Source organism: Phoca vitulina, unplaced genomic scaffold, assembly GCF_004348235.1.
Source record: "Phoca vitulina isolate PV1807 unplaced genomic scaffold, GSC_HSeal_1.0 scaffold37, whole genome shotgun sequence".
Lineage (NCBI taxonomy): Eukaryota > Metazoa > Chordata > Mammalia > Carnivora > Phocidae > Phoca > Phoca vitulina.
In genome coordinates, this window is record NW_022589740.1 from 9,991,556 (window position 1) to 10,013,776 (window position 22,221).

General features: G+C 46.6%; 1 protein-coding gene across 4 annotated transcripts in view; it reads right to left on the minus strand.

Moving 5' to 3' along the window:
- Nucleotides 1-22,221, minus strand: part of APBA1 (amyloid beta precursor protein binding family A member 1) — a 196,116-nt gene that overhangs the window by 38,099 nt on the left and 135,796 nt on the right. For 3 of the 4 annotated variants that reach the window (XM_032427633.1, XM_032427634.1, XM_032427632.1), the window contains exons 3-5: nucleotides 8,713-8,808; nucleotides 4,205-4,244; nucleotides 708-853 (exon numbers count right to left, since the gene is read on the minus strand). In XM_032427633.1, coding sequence (XP_032283524.1) covers nucleotides 708-853; nucleotides 4,205-4,244; nucleotides 8,713-8,808 — 282 coding nt within the window. The remainder of the gene's footprint in view (nucleotides 1-707; nucleotides 854-4,204; nucleotides 4,245-8,712; nucleotides 8,809-22,221) is intronic. The other variant, XM_032427636.1, reaches the window with a different exon arrangement.

Genomic DNA, 22,221 nt, shown 5'->3' on the forward strand with positions numbered 1-22,221 from the left:
GATGTGTCCCTGGAGCCCTGTGTCCGTCCAGGATTCCAGGTGGTCCTGGCATTGTGGTGGAAATTCTAGAGCTCTGCATTTCCATGGGGTCAAGCTAGCTCTGGCTGGCTCAAGCTAGCAGTGAATGGTTTAAACCAGATGAAAGCAATTCTTGGATCAAACAGGCTTGCTCCTTTTTAAATCACGATAAAACAGATTCCAACAGGTTATGACTGGCTCAAACTAGTTTGAACCGTGGTAGCCTGGCACTGACTCATTCTGGTTAGATTTGATCCAGTGGTTTGTGGTGCCTGAAGCAAACCAGTTCAATCTAGCTTGAGCAGGATCAGCTGGTTCAAAAGCACAAGACCGAGCCTCACCCACGCGGTCCTGCGAGGGTTCAAGTCACTGATCACTATGACCGCGGAAATACAGGGATAAAGCTCTCACACTGGAGATGTAATGCTCGAAATGACATCCTTCCTCATCATATCAGCTTTCCAAAGCTTATGTTCATATGTGCTTTTTCTCAACACTGGCCATTAGAACACCCCAAACATACAGTATTGATACATAAGGACTCTGGCACACTTTTTTTCTGTTTAGAACCGTTGGCAGGTGCACAGTCCCGATCCACGCTCCCCTAAACTCAGCACTAGATGCATGAGGTATGGGGAGACCAGTGTGGACGGCTCGGGCCCCTGCATCCACCCCTCGCAGCCCCTCACCTTGATCCTGCTCACGGCTTCCTGGGCCTGCATCATGCGCACGTTTTTGGAGGGCGTTTTGTCCGACAGCAGCTGGGTGGAACCAAGGTAATTGGCAGCAAAAATGATCCCATCGATCAAGTCCTCAGGGTCACAGGGTCCAGGAACTGTAACACACAGAGCCGTGGCGGTGAGTGAAGCCACCCTGGGGTGTGCCCCTAACAGAGCCCCCCGACCGTGCAGCTCCTTCCCCTCCCCCTGCCGGACACCCTGCCAAGTCTGAGGCGTCTGCCCGTGTCTGCCTTCACTCACCCCTTGTTTTCAAAGGGAAGGAACAATTTCCTCCTAATCCACGTCACCCAGGCCATTTACTGTGAGAAGTGATTGTTTATTTAAATATGAAACATGCAATCAGTGACAAGGGATGTTGTTTCTCCTGTTAGACTGTGAGCTCTTGGGGGACAAAGACCGTGTCATGTTCCTCTTTGGCGCTCATGTCTAATCCATGTCTGTCACCCAGTGGGTATCAAATAAATGGGTGCCAGACATGTGGCTAGGGGAGCAGCGAGGCTGCTTTATTAGAAAACCCCATATTATAACAGTTCCTTCACCTGCCATCATCCGCCTCTCTCTCTTCCCATTGTAGCCATAATGGGGAAAACAAACTTTATAAATCAGGAAAAGGGGTATCTTCCTCAGAATGTCTGGATTCCTATAATGACCTCTGACCCCAATTCCGCAAGGCAGATGACATTACCCCAAAGCCGGAGTCTCCTGCTGCCCACCTTGCGGACTTACAGGCTCTCATGTTTCCGGCTGGCATCCACACACAGATCAATTCCAAGGAATTTTCTGTTCTCACTGACCAGCCTTTGAAATCAAACCTTAGGTTTAAAATATTTAAAATGGGGGCATCTGATTCCAACTGTAATCATCTGTAAACCCTACTTGAAATTAAAACATGTCTAGGACTAATACATAACTTTATAACACATGCACCAAGAAAGGCTTTTAATTCTACAATGAAAACATATGTATTTTCTTTGGCTTGAATGCCATATTTGGGGAGATTAAAATATACGTTTTAACCTACTGTTCAAACCTCAGGCTCTTAAATTAGATAACTGGAAATGGAAACAATTTGCTTTTTCCTTTTGGAAAGCTAATCTGAAATGATTTTTATTTTTATCCCCCAACATCGAGCTCATCTTGAGCTTAACCAGCTGCTTCCCGTGATAAGCTACTTATCAGGGTACAATCTTAAAATAATCTGATCATTTCTCTAAAGGCAAGGCGGTGGTTGAAACAAAGAAATTAACAGTGCTTTAGGAAAGGTCTTCACAAAGCATTTGTGTAGTAAATAAATAAGGAAACCTGTTATTTGCCTTTTTCTAGATCTTTCCGAGAAAGGCTTCTGGACAGTGAGTGGTAGGCAGCCAACCTGCCTCCACTATGGGCCAGTTATTCACCTTCTCGACAGTCACATGCTTCCCGCCCTGAAACTTTCCTAGATGTGAGAAGGATTCAGGGTATTTCCAACAGACAGGTTTAGTTGTAGAGCAGGGAAGTGCTTCTAGCCAAAATAATACATGGACAGGTTTGCACCCACATTACACTTTGTAAAAAGTAAAAGATTATCAGTCTCCTATCATAAATTCCTGTGATGGGTTTAAGTGTTATTTAAACATATCATTTTTGCCCAACCAGGCATTGAGAAAAAAGATCTCGTCTGGGATAGTAACTTTTAAAAACCTTCCATTCATTTTGTGAAAATAATGCATGTTCAAAGAAAAATAAGAATTAACGACATACTTCTCTATGGGACTTCCAGTATTGTATACTCATCTCTGAGTTGGCTCTATCCCCTGAAAGTTTCTCTCTCCAACCATAGTAAGTGTGGACATGCACAGAGGTGTAAGAGCAATCCAAATAATATTTAAATGATTTGTATAAATGTCAACCAGCCGAGAGACAGAAATATTGGACCTAAATACACTATACATTTGAGCTACGATCTTATGCCATTTATCCTCCGGGGAAACTGATCATAATCAAACATCACTGCCACCAGATCACACCTGGGAAAAAAAAAGCCCTAAGTCCATAACTTCATTTTGGTGTATTTTTTAAAAGTTAAAAAATTTAACATTATAATGGCCCTAAGTCGAAGAACCGCAGGTTTCATTTTGGCCTCTTAGAACGTGTTTCCTTTCAGGGAGGTCTCTGTGTTGCTCTGTGGGTGAACAAGCACACACGTGTCATTGTCACACTCACATGAATGCTGAGCCTGGTGGAACGACTATGAAGAATGGAGTTTCCAAACTCTCGGGAACTCCCCAAGGAGTACTCGTGGAATTCTGGAGTCTTGCAAAAATGGCACAAGTAATTTACAGGTCACTCAAGAAAGAGACCTGAGTAACTGAACCAAACCTATGAGGCTGACCTAAGCTTCAGGACTGCGGGGTCAGGGAGGTGTACGAGTCCTGGTGATTCATTCTCAGGTGGTGGGGATGCACTGACTGTTCATGCACAGGATCCAAGGGCCAGACAGAGCCTCCAAGTGGTGTCAGGGTATTCTCTCATCCCCAGAAAACCCTCTTTCAGGGAAATGACAATCTACCCTACCCGAAAAAGCATCTGCGATCCTCTCTGGCAGAGGATCGGTGGCACCTCTAGCTAAAGAGGGCCTTTGTGTGGGTGAAGAATAGGCACTCCATTTGTGTGGCCTGAGCTCAAGCTGGAGTGCCTAGCGTGGGCCAAGTTCTGGCCCCACTAGATCTCCCAACTGGGTGCCCTTGAACAGTGAATAACCTGCACAACCATACGTGGCTGCCCTGCACAGAATACCCTTTACCTGGAGAGCTGTGGCATCAGACTGCCAGCTCACAGCCTGGCTCTGATACTCGCTAATCGCCATCTTGGGAAAGTTACCCACCTCGCCTTGAGTAAGAATGCCTCAGTTCTCTCCTGCATAACATGCGGGTAGTAAACCCACTTCACAAAACAGATGTGAGGATTCAATCAGTTATTATATGGAAAGTGTGCATCTGGCACAGAGTAAAAGCTTGATAAATGTTATTATGCTTAACTCATCTAAGCAAGAGATGGGAATGATTGGTAAGGTCTTTTTTCCCCCCCTAAATTAAGAGGACGAAAATGTCTCCCTTAAAGTTCATTCCCACTCGTCCTTGACGGATGTTAAGAGATGTCCTGGAGCGGAGATAAGGAGTCTTGAGTTCAGATGTCCTATGACTGTCTCTAAGCTGGAAACAGCCCAAAGCCTCCCTGCAAGCTCAGGTCCTCATGGACAGAATCAGCAAAGGTCGGGGGAGGATCTCTGACAGGCTCACGACTATAGTTCTTTTAGTCTAAGATTCTAAGACTGTTAAGACTGTGAGTGAGTGACTTCGTGGCCTTTCTTCCCCACTAGGATCTTATAGCCCAGTGCTTCAAATACCCAAAATGCTAGGAGATTCATGCATGACTCAATATTCAATTACTTTCTTTTCAGCTCTTACCTTCAACGTAGGTGGGGAATGAAGCCAAGCTTTTTCTTGACTGTAATCAAGACGAAGAGGTTTCAAAAAGGGCAAAGCATGATGAAAAATGCATTAACACAACTTTATCCATGCAACATGAAAAATAGATTGCCAATGACAGATATTAACCAGGTGTCAAACATTTTTGGATATGGAAAGAAAAGCGTGAATAAACATACACATTTCTTATTAAAGGTTACCCAAAGCCCAGAACATCTATTCATATTTTAGATAATCTGAAAACCTTACATTACACAGAGAGGTCTATCAGTTTAAAAAAATATCCCACAGACCAAAGCCCATAATCAATTCAAAGCAATACAAAGGGCTGAATTTGTATTCTTAAGAATCTGGGTTTTTAAGTGAAAAACTGCTGGATTAGTAAAAGCACCAAAAATGTGATTATATGTTGAAATCTGGATTCCCTGGGAGAATTTTATTTCCCTTGAGGTCTCTTCTTCAGTAATCTCTCACTATGCTAAAATGTTTGCTAGTTTTCCTCTCCTCCTTTCACCTCTTACTGGTTTAAAAATTCCATTATGTAAGTAATTATTATGTGTTACCTTAAAATAAGAACACAATAAACACAGGAGTGAACTGAAAACCCTGGGATTTCTTATACTAAGACCTCATAGCAAGGGTCAGTCTTCCAACAGCACCGTTGGACGTGGGCATGATCGGCTAGAGGCCTTCTAGAACCTGACTGGATGGCGGTTTAAATGCTCTCAGAGAAACAACACTTACCATTTGGTTCCTTCCATAAGTGAATGACCTAGAAATAACCCTGAGTGCCATAAGAGTAGGAAATTCATTCCTGCTTTATCCAGTCACAGATTCTGAGGTGGATATATCTGGGGCAGGGTGATGTGAGCATTGCAGGGGAGTGAAGAGCTAATGCCAAAGACAAGAGTCCTTCAACTGAGCAAAAAGGAAGGTTTGCATGACCAAGGGTTATCCTCAGAAAGCCTAAAGATTTTCATTGCTAAGAATCTAGCCAGTACTGGGGTGCCTGGGTGGCTCAGTCAGTTAAAGCATCCGCCTTCGGCTCGGGTCACAACCCCAGGGTCCTGAGATCGAGCCCTGTGTCGGGATCCATGCTCAGCGGGAAGTCTGCTTCTCCCTCTGCCTCTCTCCCCTGCTTGTTCTCTCTCTAATAAATGAATAAATAAATATTAAAAAGAGCCTAGCAAGTATTAAGCTGTCATTTAAATATGTACCTTTTAGGAAAAGAGTATCTAATACAGCACAGCTGCTCAACAGGTTGACCTAGGTTGATGGTAAACTCTGGGTGGCTGGGAGAGTTAGGGCCTAAAAGAGGGCTGGGACATCACGGGAACAGCTCTATCTCATAGTACTGTGTACAGTGCTCTTCACGTGGAAGATGGAGACAACAAAGGGAGGACTAACCATTTACTCCTTGCACAACATTCTAAAAATAGTAGCATTAACCATTACATATAAAAGGAACCAGAGGCAAAGACACCCAGGTTTAAGAATCGCACTCAGTTCAGGACAATGACAAGAATTTAACACTAAACACACAATATACCACGCAAGGCAACCTGGCAGGAAACCTGCCAGGATGTGCTCACTGGGATGCAATGGTTCATTACACCAAGGATGGTGGGTTTCTCATTTCAGAAAGGATTACCTTTAAGGAAACAAAAGACACAAGTCCACTGGGAATGAAAGATCATTGGCTGCTGATGCATTTACAGAAAAATGCACACCATGCTAAGCTATGTGCACAGGAGGAAAGAGAACTCCAATTTCCACAGCACTTTACATTAGTTTTACTTTCCAAGTGAGAAGACAGGCCCAGGTGAGTGCCAATAGCCGGGTCTAATTCTGCTTAAAAACAAACAAAAATCCATAACTTCATGGTATGCAGATGGAAACTAGTTTCTCCATAAAGACCAAAGACTTTAAAATTATTATTCCCCACACCTCCCTTGGCCTTGTCCTCAGCAGCGAGGGGTCTGGGGTAGTGAGGGTTTATTTTGTTTCGTCAAAATGGGTTAGCCTCCAGGTACATCCAAGAAGCCAATTCAGATTTTCTTGGGCTATTAGGACACTTTTCTGAATGTTAATCTCAAGGACAGTCCCGAGATTTTAGCAGAAGCTACAAAAGAATTACTTTATCTATAGTTCTAAAAGATGCCGTTTTATTTAGAGCCACAACAGAGGGCATTTGGTACATTTACTTATTCTCTATTCATAAGCTCATGACTGGCTTTCTTTAGTCTCTGGGGTAGTAAGTTTTTTAAAAAAAGAGTTTTAAGAAATGAAAGAATCTCTAATTATTGCACACAAAGAGGATTTTCATCATTATTTCTAAGGATATGCAGAAACATGTGCCAAGTCCTGTAGGAATGGAGAAACTAACAAATTTGCCTTGCTTATTATATCTGATGAATAATCAAATGCTGAATATTCGGATGTCTGATTAGCCCTTTGTTTTCTCACATGTGGACAGAGATGAACATCAGTTGATCCTTAACATTCAAGAATTAATAAAGCCACATTCAAGAAGATGAAAGGCCAAAATCTTTGGGATTTTCCAGGAGGTCAGACTGAACCATGTGCAGAGCCTGGAGGTCTGACAATTGGAATAAAGACAAGTTAGCATGTGGGTGGCCTGGGGCACTTTTCACCTGGTGTCAAGAGCCTGGGCCCACACGAGCTCTGGTTTCAAATCCCGGCCTGACCACTTGTGGGCCCTGGACCTCAGGTAAGTTACTGAACCTCTAGGCTTCCTCCACAAAAAATGAGGACAGTGATTCCTACCTTATAGAATTATCTTAAGGATTAAATGAGATACCACCTGTGATTTGCTTGGACTGATGCCTGAACGCTGTAAATGCTCAAGAAACGGTAACTCTCATTGCTGTTATTATCACTGTGGCTTTAATTCCTTTCTTCTTGCTTTTGGTTCTCACCGATCCCTGTACTATGAATAAAGTATAAGGCAAAGCTGCGCGATCTGTGGTCAGCAGAAAGTGACCTTGCTACTCCTCCTGTTCCCGTGACCTAGGGTCCGAGGACAAGACCAGAGGAGAACAAAGTATATGTCAAATTTAAATTTAATGCTGGTGTCATCTCAGAGAAGGTCTCCTTATGTTTGTTTGCTTTAATATAAACAGATTATTAAAGAATATACTTCTCCCTGCATGAATAGTTAATGGCAAATGGATGTATATTCAATGATAGTTTAAGGATATATTTTAATGAAGACTCCCTTTAGAAGTGATCTGCCGCTCAGGGTAAAATGGAGATTGCTTTCTTCTGCTGCATTTAACACAATATTATTATCAAAGGGAAGGGAAATGAGACAATCATTCATTATATGGTGTACCTCTTTCGTGCACACCCTCAGCATTGATTAGGCAGCACCTATATTTAGAGTGAGCTGAACCCACATGTAGACTCTGGTGCAGGCCAATATTCGCCTGACCCCGGTTCAATCCTAGGTGGGGGGTGGCATTTGCTCGGGGTAAAAGGACAACAGTGTGGGAAAACGCAGTGGCTTCCCTGTGGGAAGAGCACCTGTCCTTTCCCAGCCCCAGAAACCTCAGCGGGAGCAGGCAGCATTTTCTCACTTAAATATTCTCTGCTGGGGCTCAGGCTGGCCTCCATCGGTGGGGTGACCATATGACTCACTGTCCAACAGGGACACTTTAGGGCTGCACTGTCTAATCGTCTTTAGCCACACGTGACTCTTTAATTAAAATGGAATCAAACGCAGAATTCAGTTCCTCGGGCCCACGAGCCACATCTCAAGAGCTTGCTAGGCGTCTGCGGCGGGGGCCCGCCTCTATGCAGGGCAGCGCAGGAGCAGAACGTTCTCGGCACTGCACACGTTCTCTGGGACAGCACTGCTTTGGAAAGGGGTGTTCCCTGGGTCCACAGCTTGCACAACAGGTGTGAACTGGAACCACCCCAGGTAAACCAGGACAAGGGGTCACCTTGGTGTCGTGAAAGATATTTCACTTGGGCCTGAAATAAATGGGTATTTAAGAAACCAGCCCACTCCCCAAACCACATGGCAACCTCATTTCAGAGGCTCGTAATGCCGTGAGGAAGGATGCTGCTACACAGAGTTCTTAAGATTCCATTTCCAGCACAGTCCAGGAGAACTTTCTGGAACGGCTGGAAATGCTCTGTCATCTCCCCTGTCCAATACAACAACCACTAGTTCCATGTGGCTAGTGAGCACCTGAACTGTGGCTACTGTGCCTGTGGAGGTGAATTTCCATTTTATTTATTAATCAAATAAATAGTGGCCAGTGGCTATCAGACTGGATGGTGCGGCTTCCATCACCGAACTCCATGCTTGAGAGGAGAGATTGGAATTTCTCTGCCTGGTGGTGGTGGTGGTTGTGGGGGGGAAGTTTGGGGGATTTGTGTGGGAAGCTGAAGAAAACTCACGCCAGAAGAAGAATAAAACAACAGAGGCTGGTGGCTTCTGAAACAAAATGGCACCCTACCTCTTTATTGGAGGAGGCCTCGGCGGGGTCGCTGGGGTGGAGGGCTGTGCTCGAGGACTCTGCACCCAGCGGGGAGGAACTGCCAGGAGACGGAGACTGGAACACAGCAAGGGAAGGACACAGTGAGTATCTGAGGGCTCGCGAACACCTGCGGGGGCAGGGGTAGGGTTGAGAGGAGAAAGCCCAACACAATGGAACAAACACTTCTATGGTGAGAAAACTTCCTGGCAAGAGGAGCCACCAACAGTCCCTAAAAGGCCCGGGGTTTTTGAGCTTTCTTTTAAATTCTCGCCATGTTTTCAAAGGAATCCTTGAAAGCTCAGCCATTCTTTTCCTCCTTCGGCCAAGTGTTTAAACATAGCAAAAGCTGAGTATATTGAACTTAAAGTCCTGAATGAATAAAGCTAACGGGGAGACACAAAGGTCTGTGGTTTTCAAAATTCTTCTCACAGACAAAGACTTCAGGTACTCATTGTCTTAATAAAGTCACCTGCCCAAGATTACCTGAATGGAAATGTAAAAATGAAAACAGGTATTTTCAAAGAGGCAGCTGGGACTGATGACCAGAAACCACACCACCCGTATTTCTCTAGCCCAGATTTCAAGTATTTTTTTTCTCATTTAATCCACAGGACATTGAAAATTCAGAGAAACGTCAGCATCCAAACAATGGATGCTTGACCTTGGCTGCTGTCGAAACAGTTCTAAAGTCCTTTATTAAATGCTCTGTTTGAAAATAAGGGTTAGAAGAACAGATGTAGGGGGTGTATGGTCCACAGCAGGTGTGTTACCGCCTCTGGTGGGTGGCCCAGGCAGGCCTCGCTGGAAGGGAACGGCAAGCCCCAGGCCGGGCCCGACACAGCACGGACTCCGTAAATACCTGCCGAATGAGTGGCCAAAGAAGTGAGCAGGCACAAGGATGGGACGGAGATGGGCGCTGGAAACCCTCCCCAGCTGATACCCAAACATTTCTGCATGCTCCTGCAATCCTGAAAGATGAAGGGCATCTTCAGGTGAGCCACAGGGATGCTTAAGAATTCTGTAGCGATGGTTCTCTGAGATCAAGCACGCCCGGCTTCGCCGTTTGTTGGTGAAATCTGACGGAAGGCCTAAAACAGAACCCACATAAGCATCTGTTCTCAGAGCAAGTGTGGCGATGTGGGGGGGGGGGGGGGGGCTCCGTCCTGGGCAAAGGAAGCAGAATAACACCCGTGAGCTGAATCTGTTTCTGATCTCTTGCAGCTGGTCCCCATGGGGAGACTGAGGTAGAAACTTCAGCCGAGTACCTCCACGTGGAAAGGTAGAATGTTCCACGAACTCAGTCATGCTGAGTGGGGGAGGGGGCACGTTCATATACAGTGGGGCTTCAGTGAGCATTATGTGAAATCATAAAAAAAGATAAATCTTTTTCAGGAAGTCTGAATTACAGGAAAACACAGGGGGCACCAAATGAACTGAACGATGATGTGCTGAAATGCAGTTTTATTCACACTGAGACACTGCATGGTCCCGACCTATTCCCGTCAGGCCTGGATTTGTTTTCTGTGAGCCCATATACCTGATTCTGGGCAGGGAGGTGAGGACCCATGAGCCTCTCAATCACTCACATGCAGAAATCGGCCCCTTCAGCATAAAGCCAAGAGGATGGGCACAGGGTAAGAGTAGACCTAAAGGACCCCAAGCCCCACAGCCCCTGGATGCAACAAAACAGCCCTGCATGCTTTAAAAAAAAAAATCTCACACAGAATTTTTCATTTGGCACCCAAGAGAGTTGAGGGTTACTGAGTTAGCTCTCTTTGGACTACTCAAAATTAATGTAGTGAAGTCTCATGAGATTTCAGTGCCTTTAAATCTTCCCAGTTTTTCAAATTTGAAGGGCTTCCTTAGATATTTACATCTCTCCATTTTCCCCCAAGTCATTTTCTCTGTTGCAAAGATTTTAAGGGTCTGGTCCCTGGGAAGCTAGGATAGCTGGTTTTTCTTTAATTGCTCGGTTTGAGGGCTGTGTAACACCTTCATTAAAAAAAAAAAAAGAAGAAGAAGAAGAAGAAAAACCTTCAAAAGTGCCCAGCAGTTCCTATTTCCTTATCTAACCATTTGCTGTCGCAAATCTAAATTCTAAAAATGGATTCTCTGCAACCCTGCAAACGTCGGATCGTCTCAGGATGCTGTGGGAAGGCCGGTTATCCAGACAGCAGGCTGTGATTTGGAAGGGGCAGGTCAGACTCCACAGTGAGGCTAAGTGACCTGGTACCTGCCACGGGGCTCTGGAGAGGAGAGACCTGCAGTGCCCTTCATCAGGGACCATGTCCCCTCAATGCTCCACACTCTAGCCCTCTGCATGCAAATGAGTTCATTCACTTTTCCTTCCACTTCCATGCGCAGTTAATGACCTCCATCTAGAGAGTTCTCCCGCATTCTTGCCCACCTTCAGTGCTGAATTTGAAGGCATGCGTCTTGCTGAAGCTTTATCGGACTCTATTCCCGGTACTGTTCTCCCTGATGGCTTGTGTCAGGTCTTGTAATTATCTGTTTATGTGTGTGTCTCCCCTCCCCCTCGAACTCTTTGGCAGGAATCTTGTCTTAATTTTGGAATCCCAAGTGCCTGGCCATGGGTCTCATGAACAGCAGGTGCTCAGTAAGCCTTTGCTGAATAAATGATTTCAGGGTCATTTCTAGCTCTACCGTGTTTTCCAACCTGCAGAAAGCAGATCTTTTATTACTGTTTAGTGGTCAATGGGAAGCCCTTTTCTGATAGCACTCTCATGCTCTTATGTGTGGAATGTTAAATCTGCATTTTGAATTAGAAAAAAAGGGTCTTTGCCTTTTTCTGACCTGAGCTCCAGCCAAGCTCTAGGACCCCACCTGTGGAAGCCTAGTACCCCAACGCACCACTGCTGACAAAGTCAAGGTGGACAAATGCCTTCAGAGCAGACACGGCCCCCATGGCGCCTAAACAAAGGTGGGAGTATCGATTCATCTCCAATGTCTGCTTTCAAAGCGTTTTGCCCCTCTCCTCCAGCTTCCACACTGCCATACTCTCAAAAGTGGAGAGAAAACCAGAAATTAGAGAACACTTCCTACTTTCAAAGAATGTACTGGAGGCAAAGTTTAACCGATAAAATATGATACACAAAGTAAGTTATGACCTCATGTTTCTCTGGCTGAAGTCTCATGCCTGCTGGGTCACTAGCTGCATACTCAATTTCAAGCAAATGAAACCAAGGATGGGAAGCAAATGTGGGAAATTCACTGCGTACCACACAGGACATCTAGTAGGAGGCATCTATAATGTCCAAAGACGACGCGGTAACTCCCTGTCCTGGTTAATTACAGGAGGTCTTCTTAAGCTGCTTGTCCTCTGCAGACTGTGTTCTAGCAGAGTCTCCACAACTATGGTCTAAATTTTACTGCCAGAGCAGTAAAGACTCAGCCATAAGACTTCAGTTCTTTAACGCCAGGACAGGAGACGGATAGTTCCGTTGTTAGGCCGGCGATGGCCTCAGGATGCAGAAGCATCCAGACGGAAAGCCGATCCCTCATTTTATTTCCAATCGAACCTGTCCTTGGGGCCAAGGTTGTACTGCGGGTGGTAGAGGTGAAGCAAACAGCTCAAGGAACTTTTAGGCCATCCTTGCTGGGAAGAGAAGTAGTGTGCAAATAACGATTATTCATTTATTCCTGCAACAGACATGTCCGTGCCTACCTCTGCTCTGAATATTGGGCCAAGAAACGAGGAAGAAAGAGATGTGGTCCTGTCCTACATGCCTTTCCAGGTGATGGGAGTAGGCAGGGCTGGGACGCAGGGCTGTGGCAGAACACCATCCTTTTCAGAAAGGCCTCAGGACTGAGTGCAAAGCAGTGACCGGGAGAGGTGTACAGAGATCCTGAAAGACTTCTGGAGAAATTTTAGTCAAAAGACACAAGAATGTGAGCTCCACCAGGACTGTGCATTCATTTATTTCCCATGGAAATTCGGACAGCGTCCGAGGAGGCCCAGATCCCTGCCTGCGCCCAAGGAGGCCCTGGCTTAGCAGGGGAGACAGACATACAAATACACACAGGGTGGCCTCTGAATGCAGTGGCCACCGAGTCCCTGAGAACAGAAGTCACAATGACACAAAAGCAGTCCCTACTGAGCTGACCACTCGCGATGTTGATGTCCACCTTAACGGTCCTCCACCTCCAACCCTACCATCTCCCCGGCCCATGTCTCTGTCAGCTGGTCTCTGTTGATGGTTGGGACCATCTGGTGTCACCAGGCCCAGAGCAAAACAAAACAGAAAACCAGAAACCTGCAAAGGCGCTGCAGAGTACAAGCGCAAATATTGCAAAAATAGAAAGCATGATTTTAGCAAGTTGAAGTAGGCACAGTTGGGAGGACTGCTCACACCAGCCATGGGTAAGAGTTGGTGGAGTTACACCAGTTCACAATTAAGCAGACGATAAAACAAAGAATAATGATACTAGAGGTGCTTCGAAAGAGCGTGATTGGAATATAAAATCAATTAAGAGACCCTTGCGAAAACTGCATCAGCCCTCACGTGTTTTTGCTGAAATTGTCCTCTTTCTGATTGGAAGGATCCCTTCCGGTCATGCCGCAGAAGTCACAATGTGAACTGAAGAAGGCTATTCTAGTGTATGACTCGATGGTCCTTTCTGAAAAAAATTACAACTCCTCAAATCAATACTTCTTTTCTGTTTTAAGGATTCACATAAAGGGCGCCTGGGTGGCTCAGTCATCAAGCGTCTGCCTTCGGCTCAGGTCATGATCCTGGGGTCCTGGGATTGAGCCCCACGTCGGGCTCCCTGCTCAGCGGGGAGCCTGCTTCTCCCTCTGCCTCTCTCGCTCTCTCAAATAAATAAATAAAATCTTTAAAAAAAAAAAAAGAATTCACATGTAGGTGAAATTATAACCTATATGTGATTAGTCAATAAATAAAACTACTAAGCTTATGTTTATAATTTTTAATATTGTTTTGCAAGCTAAGGTGCTAACCAAATCCCCCCACCCTTCCTCCCCATACTTTGAAAGTTTGGTCCTCGTTCTAACTGGATTAATTTTAGAAGGTAAACTTCTGCAGGATTCCTTAGAACAACATTCCTTGCCCACATGATTACAATGGGACATGACAGCTACCCTAACAAGCGTGAGCGGGAGCCGAGGAACAGCAGGGAGGAGAGACGACCTGCAGAGGCTGGGCAGGGAGGCTGGGCAGGGAGGCCTCCAGGGGAGCGAAAACAGATGCCATTCCAGCCCCAGTGCTTGGGGACTCGGGAGGCCCTGAAGCCAAGCCTGTTGGTTGGCGGCAATAAACACTCAGTCAACTCCTAAGATACAGGGTCTGGTCTTCGAATCCAACGTGACCTGGCTTTCCAATACGAGGGTCCATTTCCCAAAGCACAGTGTGATTTCAGGGAGTACAAGTTCCATTGCTCCTTTGAAAAGGGCTGGGATGTTTTAATTTTAGAACATTGGCAAACAAGTAAAGCTCTTAAGGTTTTAGGACAGTGAGTTGCTTGAGCGCTCTAGTCCCAGCATCTGGCAGACCAGCGTCTGAATTCTGCTCTCTGCTCACGGTTCTGACTCTGGGCAGCTCCTCATCTTCTCTGATCCTCCTGAGAACTGAGGACAACAGTTACCACCCACCTCCCGGGGCTGATGTGAGGATTAACCGGGGACGATGCACGCAGGGCGTCAGCTCAGCGCCTGTGTGTACGCACAAAGCATTCCGCTGGCATCTGATGAGAGTCTTGTAAGATTCCAACAGTAACAAGTATTTCACCCCATGGAGGAGCGTTCACAAGGACAGCACATACCCATGGGGATGCTCTCCTCATCTCATCTTCTTGCTTCCTTATTAAAATTTTACTCAGGAATAGAATTAAAAAGCACACAGAAGGCTCTCTAAAATCATACTACAAAGACTCTAAATTAACTTATAAGCCCCAAAACTCTTAGTGGTATATTGGTAAGAAGAGCTCATTCCTGGCTAAGGCTGGGGGTATATACAAGGACCGTGTGCATTTTCTGGCATGCCCGCTGTCTCCCATTCAAGAATGGGAGAATATTTTGCAATACGAGGGCTGAGAGTGAAGCTATTCTGGTGATGGAGTTACAAAGAGAATCAGGTGCAATATGCAAGTGTGAATTTACAACACAGCCCACGTACAACCATGACACACCAAGACACTCTACTGTGAGGACATTGGTGAAAGACTCTGGCCGGCTCTAGCTAACCTTGTCAAGTCCCAGCACATGTTCATCCTTTCCTCCAAGGAAACTCAGTGACAGGAGTTCCACCCCAACGAAGGGGAGAAAATAATCCTTTAAGAATAACACACTTTTACCACATCTATCTGGGACTGAATTATTTAGTAATTAACCATGTCCCCATCAAATTCATACATCAAAACCCTAGCCTCCAGGGGGATAGTATGAGGAGATGGGGCCTTTGGGAGGTAATTAGGTCCTCTCTCTCCTCTTCACCATGCGAGAACATGGTTAGAAGACCGCCATCCACAAACCAGGAAGGGGGTGAGGTCTACACCAGAAGCTAGGCGTGCTGGCACCCCGCTCTCAGACCTCCCAGGTTCCAGAACTGTGACAAGTACACTTCTGTTGTGTAAGCCCCCCAGCCTATGGTATCTTTCTTACGTAGCAACCCAAACTGACTAAAATAACCAGACACCTTTCACTAAGTACCTATTGACTCTCATTTTATTTTTTTGTACTGAAATGACTCTCATTTTAAAATACCACTTTAACAAGCTCTGAGCAAGTCATTCCTCGATTCAAAAACTGTAGTGGTTCCTGCTTGTGTTTAGAATAAATCCTAGGGGCGCCTGGGTGGCTCAGCCGGTTAAGGGTTCAACTCTTGATTTCAGCTCAGGTCACGATCTCAGGGTCATGGTCTCAGGCTCTGTGCCCAGCCTGGAGTCGGCTTGAGATTCTCTCTCTCCTCTCCCTCAGTCCCTTTCCTGCTCGTGCATGTGCGTGCTCTCTAAACAAACGAAATCTTAAAAAAAAAAAAAAAAAGAAGAAATCCTAGACTCTTTATCTTGGCACTTAAGGCACTCCAAGATTTGGCTTAATTTCTTCACCATTTTCCCCTCCCAGTTCTCTAAAATCAAGCCAAACTGAGCTGTTTTCTGTTTCTCCTATAGAATCTGAGTGTTTTGGGGCAATGCCTTTGTTCATGCTCTTGTCTGAAGCACACATGTCCACCAGTCTCCAAAGGCTCATTTCCAATGTTACTTCTTTTGTGAAATCTTTCCTATTCTCTGGAGTGAGCAGAAGCCCTCTCCTATGAGACCTGCTTGGGTTTTATTGGTGCCATTCTTCTGGACATCACTTTCTCCCTTAGGTTTTATTAAAATATAATACTATAGGATAGTTTAATTACAATACTTTATTTTTAAAAAGATTTTTATTTGAGGGCGAGAATGCTGGGGGGGAGGGGCAGAAGGAGAGGGAGAAGCAGGCTCCCCGCTGAGCAGGGGAGCGGGGCTGATCCCAGGACCCCAAGATCATGACCTGAGCCGAAGGCAGATGCTTAACCAACTGAGCCACCCAGGAGGCCCCTACAATACTTCAATAAGCACTATGAAGGCAGGATGTGTGATTCATTAATTTTTTCTTCTCTAAGAGCTTAATACAGGTTCTCCATAAAATATACAATAGGAGTTCAATAAATGTGTTGAGCATACGGAAGGATGCACGCAAATCAGTCTTTTTGTACCAGAAGAGAAAGGAAACACAAAATACGTTTATACACAGAGTTAGTTCTGAACCCATGGAGCATTGCCCTTACGTGCTCACACGGATATCGGTACCCTGGTGCAGATCACTGATTCTTGATCATGGTCTGACTCCTTCCTTGTCAGACATTGCTTGCAAATCATGCATCCTCATGTGATCAGAACAGTAACGTGGACACAGCAAGAACAAGTGCTCTTAAAGGTAGCATTTCATACAGACTGTAATCAAGCAGCTGGACATTCAATTCCTTACCAGCCTGAACATTCTGGTTCTATATGGAATTTTAAGGGTGTGGTTACCTGCAGTGGGTTATGGTACCTATTCCACTCCTTTTGGTAAACTTCTGTTTTGGGACCTGTGTGGGGCTTCTCTAGTTCCAGCATCCCTGAATAGCTTTCCTACTATGCATCTTGGTTTATCCAGCTTTATCCCCTCTCTCAAATAAATGTACATTGTTTTCCTTACTGATTTAAGTTGTTTTAAATTAACCTTATTCCATGTTAGATTTATAAAAAAAAAAACAAATACGTGATTAGCTTTTTCTTGCTCCAAGATGTGTTTGTGCTTTTGAAAACTGAAACTGGTTAAGAAATCCGTAATTATTCACTCTCAATTCGAACTATATTATCAATGCACATTTCTGTTTCCTTAATGTGAAGTAGGAAAGTTGGCATAGGCATTGTAAGGGCATAATTATGTCATTAAAAGGATAATAGCCTGGGCCTAATGAAGTGTTTTATATACACATTTATAATGGATTCAATTAATACCAACCGAACATTTTGAAATAACTGTCAGTTAAAATATTCTAGCCATTTCCACTCTCTGTTTTCCCACAGGGGATGGGGGTGCTCCCAGACCCGAGTCCTTGCAATAATGGCAAGACCTGGGCCACCTTGAACCTCAGAGAGCCTTGCACTGAAGCAGTCTCCTCACACAGAGGTGCTCTCACTGTCCACAAATAATTCATTTTATCATCCAAAGGGCCCTAAGCTTCTGAAGCCCCGATCTCAGATGATTTAAAACAAAACAAAACACCAGGTTAACTATTAACCAGTCATTGTTATCTTCCGAGATCACTTACCAGCTGAGAAAGCCGATCTGGAAACACAGGTTATGTTACCCTTTGAAAGGGCCTCACTGTATGTGTGGGAAATGCATGGCACTGTGTGATGGACAAAGAGGGGAAACTATGTCTCATTTCCCCATTGGGGTCCTGCACTACCTTTCCCAGACCTCCGGACCTGAGTTCCGTAAGAGGAAAAAACCACAGTCACTTTTAGTTTATATAAGGAGATGTGGCTAAGAGCGCATCATTTGCTGAAATGACACATTACCTGCTAAGAACAATACCGGCTGCCATTTACGGAAGGCTTCCTATGCACCCGGCCCCGGACAGGGTACACGATGCCCATTAACTCATCTGGCAAAGCCATTCCTAGTGTGCAAGGCACCAAGCTCACTCGTCATCAGCATCGTGGAAGCAAAAGACACAACGCAGAGAACAGAATTGGAGGCGACAGTGCCCAGAGCAGCTCATTTATTACAACACGGTGCTGATGGAGAGAAAGTGAAGAGCCTGGCATCCTTCTACATGATCAAGTGGCCTCCTCTCTCTACAGGTCATCTTGAACTTCCAAGCAACAGGCAAACCCGACTACGTTTCCTCCCACCCTGGGTACTGCCCACTCTCCTCATCCCTCCTGTTCTGCTCCCCTACTCCTAGTATGGAGGGACGCACAGAGGATTTACAGTCTGACAGCCCCAGGAGAGGAAAACCGGGAGCAGAGACGCAAACGTCATTCTGAAGCCCTTAGGAGCCACCTACCTCTTCTTCGTGACACTCAAATTGGTACATCCAAAAATTCTCCATCTTTCCAGGTGCAACTTGGGGAGCAGGGCCAGCCCTGGTGCATCCACTTGTGAGCTGAGGCTAACTCCTGACCTCAGGACCCAGTTGGTGGATTGTTTCCAGTGGTGTCAATAATGCAACTTGTAACAGGAGATGGGACCACCTCCCGGGGTGTCCGACGAGGCGTCCACATTAACCCCTTGGTGCCTGAAGGGCCCCTGCAGTCGTGTGTCACTGGTCGAGCCCCATCACCTGATGTTCGGGAGAAGGGGTTGGCCTACCCCTTCTGGCAGCAACGCCTACTATTTCTGGGGAAAATAAACTCGGTTCTGAGGTGCAAGCAGAAGCTTTCACACACTCTAAACTCCGCTACGTTTATAGAACCTGTGAAAAAGCATCCAGCTCATGTGCAAAGAAGGGGTGGAGACTGGGAAAAGGGGGCTGTCTCCGAGCCTGCGCCAGAACGCACCTGGGCCTGTGTTGCGAGTTTAGAGGACACGGTGGCCATGCAGGGCCCACGTCTCTGGGGGTCGGGGCGCTGGGAGTGGACACCCGCCACTCCTTAGGTTCGCTGTGTGCCTTCGACATCCGTGCACTCTGAGTAAGGGCGGTATGGCCGGCGAGCCACACAAACACAAAAGAGAAAGCTGTGCCCAAGGCCAGTATGGTTTGACCCAAACCAACAGGTAATCCCAAACTGGGCTCAAGAGCCGGACCATAACCGCTGGCCCTCGGCAGAGTAAAGGAAGGTCAGTACAAAGGCAGGTGGAACTGAACTGGAGGGAGCCCCTGGCAACAGGTGGGCAGGGTGGCTGTGAGGGCCGAAGGCAGGATACAGGCAGACCTCCCAGTGCCAATCTGCCTCTTAACAAGCCTTAGCAATGGGGAAGGACGTGGGTGCAAGAAAGACGAAAGGCACAGAACATCCAAGAGACTCAGCCTAAGAAATGGCTTCAGCCTGCCTTCTCACCAAACCCTTTATCACACATGCTGACAGGTCTCTGAGTCCACCTGTTTAGTTAGTGAGCTGTGATGGGGTCAACAGGTGGAAAAAAGAGAAGCAGAGGACCTGAATAATTCACAGCTGAAAACTCCACCCATGCGAAGCTGACAAGTCTCCTGTGCTGTGGACAACTCTGTGGGCCCGACTGGGAAACAGATGTCCTCTTGGCCTGTCCTCATGTTTCTGCCCACTCTGGCTGGCAGTCCGACTGCTCTGATCATCCGGGTCAGTGCGATGCACTTCGTGTAGCTGTGAGTCCCCATTCAAGAAAGCCCCCTCCAAAATGCTAAGCAGTGGAGGACATATTCCTTCCTCATCTATAGCCCTGGGCATCTCTCACTTTCTTATTTCCATTAACTACTTAGAAGATAGAAAATCTCTGGGTGTTGATGCTCAAGTCCAGATCGAACACTCCCTACCTTTGGACTCTTCCCAACTCATGGGAGAAGCCATTTACCCCACTCTCACTCTTAAAAATGGCTTTGGTTTGGACTCATGAACCACTGAGGTCAGGCTGAAGCCATCAGAATCGTCCCTGCTGCTGTGGAAAGCTTCTAATGCATTCAGTTATTAAGCAGAGACCCACCATCACACGTGAGACTTAAAATCAGGCAAACCACAGAGAAATCCCCTAGGCCTTCTGGAACGTTACAGAAAGCATCTACACCTAGTGTCCTGCTGGCACAACAGAATTCAGAATTCTTTCCTCCCCTTCAGTGTTCAAACAGCACCTGAGACCTGCTTAATTATTCACCACTGCCTTCTCCATGCTTCATCAATAATAGATGACACCTATGATGGAAAACCACCCGCAGCAAGGTGGGGGTTGAGATGGGCACATAAAGCATCGGATCCACACGCCACACCTGAGGGAGAAGTTCGGGGGCCAGGATGAGAGCCAGCCTCAAGGGCTATTCTCTCCTGCATGGGTCTCTTAGCCCAACAAGACCTTTCAATTCTGTGCCTCTCAGCCTTTCCTGCATCATGGCATACAGAGAAATGATAAATCCGTACAACACACTGGGTCAGCTGGAGAGGATCCAGAGCCCTGGGCTAAGGCTGCTGGGATGGAAGGCAACATGCCCAATGGCCTGCCCGGGTCATCCCCAACCCCAAAGGCCAGTGGGATCATCAGGACCCTAGTTGAAAGCTCTGCCTTAACTTATGAAGGAGACTTTACAGCAAATTCTTTTGACCCTGGCAGGCCCTTGAGAATAAAGTTACAATCCCCTGCTTGTGAGGAATCCCTGTGGGCATGCTTGTTCCTTCAGGACAATCCGTCCCGTGCCCCATTTCCACAGGCCCTCCTGAGTCCCAGCTTCCTCTGACGTGGCTGCCTGCCTCGCCTGTGTGCTGGCCCGCACAACCAGGTCCCTTCACACCTCTTCGGCTTCATGCTCTGTCGGTCACTTCAGGATCGGCCGATCTGCCTATCCTCAGCCAGACAACAAAACAGATAGGGCCGAGGAGGTGGGAATGGCTGACAAGGTCAGCTGGGGGCAGACAAGCCAGCAACTGCTGGGCCCTCAGGCTCGAAGCTCACTAGCTCTTTGCTGACCCAGGACAGACACACAATGTGGTAGGCAGACTTCTCAGAGGGACCCGTGAGCCCTATCTCCTGGTGTTCAGACCCTGTGTCATCCCCTCCCTAGGTAGGCAGCATGGGCTAGGGACTTAGTCTAAGCAATAAAATGCAGCAGAGGTGATGGGCTGTCCTGTGACGACTGTGACATCAGCCTTGCTATCAGCCTCAGCGCCCTTATCTTGCTTGCGTTATCAAGCAAGCTGCCCTGCACGAGAGTGCCCATGGGGCGGAGAACCAAGATGCCTCTGGCCAGCAGTCAGCTGGGAACTGGGGCCCTCAGTCCTACAGCCCTTAAGAAGCTGAAGCCTGCCAACAAGCAAATGACCTTGGGAACACGTCTCTCCCCAGCGGTCGCAGCTCATTCTGGTTCACTAAGAAAATGAAGAATTGTGTAGTTTTGCGGCCAGACCCTATTTTTTGTTCACAGACGATGTCCTGATATAGCTGGTGTTTAATTAAACCCAAAAGGGTTAGCAGGGGAACAACTGCAACAACTCAGCCCAATCATTTTATGGCACTTTGCACGGCAGACGGTTGGGAACACATTTATTCCTTTGACATCACCCATCGAGAGGAAAGTTTCCTCTCGGTCTCTGAGGTCTGCTTGGGGAAACATGCTGGGGCCCGTTTTTGCTCTCCTGGCAGCAGATCCTTTGTTCTAAGGTTATAATTCTGGGTAAGTTTCTGGGATGTTGATCTGGAGGGTCTGCCAGCCCCCTTTTTCTGAACATATAAAGGAACAAAGTTGGTTTTGACAGCCAACACTGGGATGCATACCCTTCCATAGCAGGCCAGGAGGATACTGAGATATGGAGGCTTCGAGTCTAGTCCTTTCCAGGCCACAAACGGGGACAGAATAGAGCTAACTCTTCCAGGTCAATGTTCCCCCCATCCCTCCCCATCACTACTCCCTGCCCCACATACCAAGAATACACTGCTTCCAGCCAGGGATTGATCCACGTGGGGGAAATCAGGCCCCCAAAGAACGTATATTCATCCTAAAGTCTGTCTACTTGACTTCAGATCCTATTTCTACTCCATCCCTTGCTATCCAGATCCTGAAAAAACTACGGCTGGCCAGAACTCCCGGAGGAGGTGAGGATTGGCAGGAGGAAACCCCTCAGTTAAAAATACACCTTACGAGGAACCCTTCACGAAAAGAGACTCCTTCCCAGCCACATGCAGAAGAATGAAACTGGACCATTTCCTTACACCACACACAAAAAGAGACTCCAAATGGTTGAAAGACCTCAATGTGAGACAGGAGTCCATCAAAATCCTAAAGGAGAACACAGGCAGCAACCTCT